Genomic DNA, 9,009 nt, shown 5'->3' on the forward strand with positions numbered 1-9,009 from the left:
TGTAGGTGAAGACCTAAAGTTGTCGTAACAACCTGCACAACGCTCAATGGAATTTCAGCAATTCTGTAGCGGAGGCTCTTCTACACACAGACACCCTAGCAGTTCATTAGCTTACTGTCAAAATAGAGTGGCCCTTAAAAAAAAAAATAACACCCCAATTGTTTTGCAAGTCCACAGTGCCTTATTACCTCGCTTAGTAAGTGTTTTAACAATGAACTGACTTAGCAAAGGATCGGTTTTATTTCCCAGTTTACTGTTTCCAGTCTCACCTTCCAACTTCCACAACGAAGCCGGCCTGCTGCTGCTGCAGGGGCCCTCTAATGGCACAGCAGTTTCAGTCTCTCCTCCATTACTGTAGCAAACAGGGATTTGTCACAGTTTTATGTGAAGATGAACGTACAGATATTACGTACTTCCAAATGTTTTCCTCCAAAGCCATTTCAAAATATCTACAGAGATCAGCAGTTCTTGCTGCTGCTGAATGCGGACCCATTATATTAAGGAGTGGTTCAGATGAGGAATGTACTTTTAACTTTCCAACTGTTCCCGTTTTGTGTGCACAGTGGAACGTGCATACTGGATTCCTTTTGGAGGGAACTAAATGGAAAGATTGTATTCCAAATGCTAGACAAATTTTTTAAATGTGTACAATAGGAACGATTTACAGAGCTACTCCTATTCCATTACATGATCTGCTAATGTGAATATAGCTCTTCCCCTTCTATTCTTCAGCTGCTCATTTCTATCCCTCTAACACTCTGGGACTATGCGAGAACAAACATTTTGTTATCATAAATGAATACAGATTGGGAAATGGATCCACCTGAGAAATACTGGAGGAAAATTGAGAGCTAGGGCACTTCTCAATCTGGTTCACTGTAGGAACGCAAGAATTTTTATCAGTAAGAATATCTTTATTATCAGCTGAAGAAAACATTTACATATTTCAAATGGTGAAAGAGGTAAAGATGGAGAACCTTTCTTCAAATAAATGGGTGTCCAATCCTCCTCCCACGTACAGCAAGAACACCGGCACGTTATTGACAACAATAGCAGCAGACCTGAAAAAGCCAATTCCCATTGTTCTGTACTATGACTACGTCCCAAAATTTTATCTGAAAATACAGTCATTAACTTTTGTTTGGATAGAATCCTTTCTCCCCCTCAGCAATGCCTGGCAAATGAGCTTTCCAGGAGCCTGAGTAATTACAGGTAAAGTTTGAAAGTGCATTAATAAACTGACAGAAAAATTGTTAAGTAATTAATACTTCAAGGCATAATCCTCCCCTTCTAACAATCAAAGATTTTTCTGAGATTTCTCCAAGCTTTGCACAAACATTTAACTTTGCCTCAAGAGTTAGCCCATACAAGCAAACTGCTAGAAAACGAAGACACATAAGTGCTAAAATGGAGCTCTGAAGCAAAGGTTCTTTGTAACCGTAAGTGGAAGAGGCTAACCCTCAGAAAATATTTGTAAACTAGAGAGGTTCCCTATTTGTTAGCTATCATTTAGCAATGCGTTGGAGACGCACTGTTGTATACTATTGCAATGTGTTGTAAACTGTTTAGAAGAATTTTTTGGTGCTGTTTATAAATTCTAAGTCACACGATTTATAAAATAATTCTCTTCCAAGAGATACAAAAAAATCTCATAACCTTCCTAAGTACAAGCAGAACTCTGCACATCCACAAACAAAACATAAGAAATTGATTTCTGTCTGCAAGGCTCTGTACAAATGCCTTCCCCATATGTTCTCAATTCTAGAGCAAGAGATTTGTGCGTATTTCCTTAACAGCAGAAACATGGACAAAATAAAAATTAGTTCCTTAACCAAAGAGATGTTTCTTCAAGTACTGCAACTTAGCTTTGCAATGCTCTCAAGACTTCCCAAACTCTTGCCTTTGAATTCCTACCCGATTCCACCTCTCCAACCTTACTGGCTAGCAAATGTACATGGATGATGTAAAACACAAAATCTGCTTCAACCACATATAAAAAGTTATCACCTTCACACTGCCTCCCAGATTTCTCTATTATCCTAGGATGTCCTCTTCTACCTGCTGACCAGCAATCAATTTTTAAGAAAGGCACTTTACATTCATGGAAGTACTTAAGCATTACAACAAACAGTAACACCTCCAGATAACCTGCAGCACAATAAATATTCACTTGGAGCGAGAACCAGTCTGGTTCAAGTTACCATTATAGCTGACGTGAAGCAGTTACGTGAATACAGACATCCCAGGCAAGTACCCGATCGCTTTCATATTGAGACATTTCTCTTAACTCTGCTTTCTTTTCATCTGAATCAAAAGTGAAACACCCATTGGGCCACAGAAAGCTACTTTTTAGCTCAGCAATACAGACCACTCACCTGGAGCGTGGATTCATGACTCTCTTCCAGAAACATTACATTGCTACAGCAGTATTCAGACACTCACATGCTAACTAAGTGAACACGTTGAAGACACTTTTTTCCCAGCTTTGCTCTGTGTACACAGGAGGAAACGGTTCCACTAGCAAGGCTGATGTTTTTAAGCCTACTTGGAGAATCCCATGTTGGGACCTCCAGAGCTCTCATCTGAGATATTTCTTTTCGCATTGCTTCAGGGCTGTATCTGAAGGAAGGAGGATACATAAAGTAGATGAAATACAGGTGCCAAAAAGGGTATGTAGCAGCTGGATGGAAACTGAGGGGCGCATGCATCTGGGAGGCATAAAAGTGTCTCAGGAGACTCGAGTCTTAATCTGTTTCAACAAGCTTCACCAGACTTCATTAGCAAGCAGCCACTGGTCTTCTTGCTATACACCTTGTTCCTCTTGGCACAGACTACTAAAATAATGGCAGAACTTTCTTGTTTAAGCAACCAGCAACTCTCCTGTAATTGCTTACACGAATACTGATGACTCAATGGTTTTACAATTTCAGAAGCCCTCATTAGTAGTGTGTATGCTTTGCTCACTAATAAACTCCCTGTCCAGGAACATCCAAGAAAGAGTAACAATTTAAAAAATATTTTTATTTATTTTTAAACATGAGAGTTGACACTGATATTAATTCCATTCCTATCACATACACAAAACCCAGTAACTTATATAGGCAGGAGTTTTCTAGATAATGCAACAGCTTTGAGGAAAAATAGGAATACTCCTCTTTTCTTTTTTTGAAGCAACAAAACCAGTATCTACAAATAATCTCAAGCTCAACAATTGAATATTGTTTTCTTAATTAAATCCAGATTTGATTTGCACAATATATTCTCAAAGCACTGTTACCTCCCACTGTGAAATGAATTATACAAGGAATAATAAAAACACTACCTAATGGTACATTAGCAGAAGACAGATTCAAAAATTGCTAAGAAAAAGCCTACAGTATAGGAGTTTGAGCCGAATGAAGTACCTGTGCAGCTGAGGATGTATGTGTGTGTGTGTGTGTGAGTGCGTAAGTGCTTTACTGAGTCAGAGCCAAGGCATTCATTAATTTGCTGGATTATGCTGCAAGATATGGATAATACTGCAGGAGTAGGAGATGGGTGTTTCCAGGAAATAAAATTACTTAACACTCACATTGATGTTATAGCATTAAACACATGAGATAGAAGTAGAGACTGGAAGAAAAAGCACAGATGAGAAATACAGATCCATTGGCAAGATTACTTCAAGAGGTTGAAAGGGACCTCTGGAAGTCATCTGCTCCAACTACCCTGCTCATGCAGAGTCACCTATAGCTAGTTGCCCAGGACCATGTCCAGACAGCTTTTGAGTATTTGAGTATGTCTAAGGATGGAGACTCCACGACCTTTCTGGGCAACCTGTGCCAGTGCTCAGTCACCCTCATGCGCACACACACAAAAAGTGTGTTTCCTGATGTTCTGAGGGAATCAAACCTCCTGTTCCAGTTTGCGCCCATTGGCTCTGGTCCTGTCACTGGGCACCACTGGAAAGGGCCTGGCTCTGTCTTCGTTGCACCCTCCCTCCAGGTATTTATATACCTTGATAAGATCCCCCTGAGCCTTCTCTCTTCCAGGCTGAACAGCCCCAGCTCTCTCACCCTGTCCTCATAGGAGAGATGATGCTCCAGTCCCTTCAGCATCTTTGTGGCCCTTTGTTGGACTCTCTCCAGTATCTCCATGTCTCTTGTACTGGGGAGCCCAGAACTGGACACAGCACTCCAGGTGTGGCCTCACCAGTGCTGAGAGGAGGGGAAGGATCACCTCCCTCCACCTGCTGGTAATGCTTTGTCTAATGCAGCCCAGGGTACCACTATCCTTCTTTGCGGGAAGAGCGCATGGGCAATGTGGTAGATAGGCTTGAGGTAAAACTGCCTCGCAAGACAGTATGAGATAGACATTGTACATCTCCCCCTCCCCAACAGAAATCATGGCTGATATATTAAAAATTACAGGACTTCTATTACAAACTTAAGTTTGTAGAACTTTGTGTGATATATTTAAGTCACCAATAAGGAGGAATGTTCTACATATTTAATAATATTTACTGAGATAGCTTTCTGTACATCAATGTCCTGGTCTTTTCTGTCCTCTTGTACATCATTCAGCGTTACAGTCACTATCATAGTGACACACAGTGACTATTCAAAGTAATTGGCTTCTTAATCTTCCAAGAAAGAGAAATCAGAACAGCCCTTCCCAGAACATCTGTTCTAGTGCATATGCCCTTTCATACCACCAGACCACAACACGCCGTGGCCAAGAGACCAGATCCTTCACTCTTCCTAGACCTATCAGCAACTTGTTTGCTATTTACTGGTAAAGGCTCTAGTAATTCCAAGGAATACTTTATCTGTCAGTTCAAATATTTTGAAAATTGCCAAAGCACCAATTTTCAGTTTGAGACATCGCTTTTTCCATATGGACATACATGACTGTGAATTTTTACTTCTCTATTTGTACTTCTTCCTGAAGTCCTACTAAAATCCCTGTTTTTAAGTTCTGATGACCAATGCTGCTGTGGGTGGAAGAAAAATTCTCTGCTTCCTTTCTTTTAAACGAGTTTTCAGTTCTAGAAACTGTTAGTATAATGACAAATGACAAATCTAAAATAACTGTAGAAGGAAATACTGGATGAAGAAACATGATATTATTGAATACATTTCCTATCTAAATCCACTAAAATCTTGATTGTTAGATGCTCCAGCATGACACAATGGTAACAGTAGCTCATTCTGCAGCATAAATACTTGCCTATATTAAGATAAGGATGGAAAGGGCAATGACAGTGACACGAGGCACTGAGAATTTTCATGGGAAGAGATTTAAAGTAATCAGGAACGAGTCACAACTGAAATGGAGAAATGCATCAACGCTCAAAAGCCCTCTTCTATAGGGGCACAAACAAAAGTGTCTATAACACAAAACTGCATAGGGATCATTAGTAAAGACACAGGCCTATAAAGAAAACCAAGATAAAACTCAGAATGATTTTAAAAGTCCAATATTTATATGAATAAGAAAATTTCCAAATTAGCTAGAGAAGAATACCTGACAGAATCTCTGTGTAAAACACTAGATTAGAATCATAGAATCATAGAATCATAGAATGTTTAGGGTTGGAAGGGACCACTAGTGGTCATCTAGTCCAACCCCCCTGCAGTGAGCAGGGACACTGCTAACTAGATCAGATTGCTCAGAGCCCCATCCAACCTGGCCTTGAATGTTTCCAGGGATTTCCAGGATTGATAGCTTGTATTCATTTTCAGAACCTTGCATGAATGTGGGCACCACCAACAGAAACCTATGTTTTCCTCTCTCAAATCATATTATAAGAAAGCCCAAGATAACTACACACCATATTTCTAGTACTGTTGCTATTCTTTCCCTGTTGAAGCATACAAAGAAACTGGAGAATGAAGAAAGGAAGAAAATGTACCTGTTAGCTTATTAATTAATAATAAATTCATAATCATGTAATTAATGTTAGAAGTGTCAATCCTCTATCATCTCTGAATTCTTTTACAGGTGGGCGAGATGACAAAGTTGGTAATGATACACTGAGGCATGTTAGAAACTCAGGTATCAAAAAAAAATTCTCCTCCATCTGGAATGTGCCTTTTAGCAACAAACAACCCAGAAGGTTCCAACAGTCAGTTCTGAATTAGATGCAAACAGTAGATGTGCTAACACAGCCATAATATTGGCCTGAGCTATGTGCAGAGCTCGGCTGCATCTCATAGATGCCATGTAGATATTCATGCATTTAATAATTTTAAACTCTTGGATAGCCTTATTACCTTCAACAGAGTGACTCATATTTATGAATGTAAGGGCATATACAAAAGCAGTTTCAGAATCAAAAATCTGATTTTAAAGAAAGTTGAAGAGCAGTAATTTTGCTAGACCTCGAACACAAGACCTTCTTGCACAAGTGTTAGAATAGAAAGTGAATTTAAAACTGGAACTCAGCAGTTGAATACAGGAGCCAGGTATTTTTCTTTCTACCTTTTGCACAAGACATTTCTCTCATCCCATCAGTTTTCACAGTCTTTGAAACTCAATGGGTTCACACTGAGGGGAAAAAAAGTGTCATTCTGCCTTACAATGTGTATCATGATTCTTAATCCAACTTCTTATCTGGCTGCTAATCTTAACTTCATTTCTGTTGCTCTGGTTTCATGTATCAGCTTATTATTACCTCTGTCTACATTACAGTAGTATCTCTTCATCCACATCAGAATTCATATTAAAGCTATAGTTAGCATGCAATTTAGCCAACTAAAGAAATTAAATCAAACCCTTAATATTATGCTAAATTACGTTTAATTCTTCCTGCCAGTTTTTCAGACAAACTTCTTTCCTGTTGCTCTGCACACATAAGAAAAATCAGATGGGAAAACTCAAAAATATGCACAAAGTAAGCTGCAGAAGAAAAGTCTCTTCCATTAAAACAGTTGAAAGAAATTGGAGAAATTTATTTTCCTACTTTACAGTGTCTTTTTAAACAGAGTTTAGAATACATATACACACAATAATCTCCCAGTGTTTAACATAAGCCAGTTTTGCATAAAAAGTGCTTTCGTACTTACCATTTTTTTCAGCTTTCTCCCTGCTATGGGAGTAGCCGGGAACTGAAGAAGAAAAAGTTGCAGTATCTCCTGAAGATGGTCCAGGTTTCTGATTGTTCTCACTACGGTCCACAGCAGCAGCATTTAGCTGGGATCTTCCAAGATGTAGCTGGGGGTGAGAGGGACTTGAGGGAGGATCAGGATCCGAGTTCATTGTAGCTGCAAAAGAAGAGAATAATGATTAAATATCAGATAGTAGGGTTACAATGCAAAGCCAGAGTAAAAATTAAAAATCTGTATATATTTAAACGATTAGTTGAACAAAAAGCCTAGAAAGGGGCAAGAAGACTGATAGCAACTTCAAGATGTATTTATACATTTTTCAATAATTCCAAGCATGAGCATCTCTTGTTGAATAAGACTGACCATGTATAGCATTGCGCCAGAACAGTGACTGCCTTTTTTCCTAACTAAATAAGAATTGATTTTCAAGTGTAGAAAAATGCTAAAACTAATGAATCAATCCTGTAAATACTGCATATAAATAACTTTTTTGAATCTAACATTCTACTTACACATACAAAACTAGCCCCTAATTTTTTACAGAACAGTGTTGACATGTAAATAATTCACTTCATATCAAGTGCTTGGTTCACAGCCACCAGCTAATCAGGTGACAGAGAAAGACAAGAAAGATAAGAAGGCAACGGCAGAGAAGGTATAGAACTCTGCCACTGGAAATGAGAGGGACACCACCAAAGATGCTCTTTTTAAATATTTCCAATTGCAATACACACGATCCAAAATAAGCTGACTTTATTTACTACTACCCAATTTTATAAAAAGTACTATTTATTAAAAAAACCACTAAAGCAGGGAGGGAAAGGCCTTGCAATTCCTTACAAGAGAAGACCTTTTCCACTGTAAGCCCTCTCTTAAATGATGTAGTGGTCTCTGTTCTATGGTAAAAAGTTCCTTAAATCAGTAAACATTCATAAGAGTACTTACTGAAAGCTTAGCTTTTACAAGAAAGGAAACAGCAAGGTATTATGCATGTACTGCCCCAGTATAACACTGAGTATCTCCTGTTGCTTAAGAGTAACTTCCCTGAAGTTAAGCAACTTGCAAGGAACATTGCAGAAGGCATCTGGCTACAAACTGTATTTTTTAATTTTTTATGTTCAGAATACTGACCTAAAGATGTCCTTGTAAAGATGGAAGTAGTATAGCCAAAATCAAAGATACAATACCTAGCTCAACCAACAACTACTTCTACTTCGAGAACACTAAAAATCACAACAGGATATGAAGAGTACCAGCAACATTACCGTGTTAAATATATTATTTGAAATTTAGACAACTTGCTTGCTGAAATGAAGCTTCCCTAAACCAGAAAATATTTTACTGATATAGGTAAAAGCACTTCTCTATTATGTTTCTACATCGTTATAAATAAACCAACACAGTTCAGTTCAGCCTTCAAACAGCCCTAAGAAAACACAGAGATTAAAATACTTTCCCAGTAAGACGGCGTGAGTATTTTTAACCACTATACCATCACAAAAGTTACTTTGCATCTGGTTTTAAACTTGGCCTCAGCGCTCTGAAAGAGAGACGAGTAAGATCAGGAGGCGCCGCGGCTCCAGCCCAGCCGGCAGAGGATGCGCTGCACAGGGAGGCTCCAGCTCTTTTGGGGCGGACCCCTCCAGAAAGGGAGGGGAGGCGGGTAACAAAGGCATCTCCCCAGCACACAGGAAAACACTTACCTCGGTCTCAGTAACCTAGCAAAAAAATACTCCCGTCCCAAAAGCCACTCTGCACTTGTCCCATAAAGGACACCGCCAAGTTTCCCTAGCGCAGGGGTAGGCGCGAGCAGAAGCCAGCCCTTAGATCTGAGTTTAGGCTTCTTTCTAAAAGCCCGGGGACGGGAGGCAGGGTAAGTCTCAAGGAGCCAGGGCTCGTTTCGAAGCCAGCCGGCTGCAGG

At 39.4% G+C, this 9,009-nt stretch overlaps 1 protein-coding gene across 1 annotated transcript in view; it reads right to left on the minus strand.

Annotated features, from left to right (window-relative positions):
• The window catches only part of WFS1 (wolframin ER transmembrane glycoprotein), a 35,270-nt gene extending 26,325 nt beyond the window's left edge, over window positions 1–8,945 (minus strand). Inside the window, 2 exon segments of the mRNA XM_035891104.1 lie at window positions 7,047–7,244; window positions 8,792–8,945. Of these exon segments, the coding sequence (XP_035746997.1) occupies window positions 7,047–7,239 (193 nt within the window). The 5' untranslated portion in view covers window positions 7,240–7,244; window positions 8,792–8,945.
• Window positions 8,946–9,009: the final 64 nt, after the last annotated feature.

This window comes from Egretta garzetta, unplaced genomic scaffold (genome assembly GCF_000687185.1).
Source record: "Egretta garzetta isolate BGI_Z169 unplaced genomic scaffold, ASM68718v1 scaffold193, whole genome shotgun sequence".
NCBI lineage: Eukaryota > Metazoa > Chordata > Aves > Pelecaniformes > Ardeidae > Egretta > Egretta garzetta.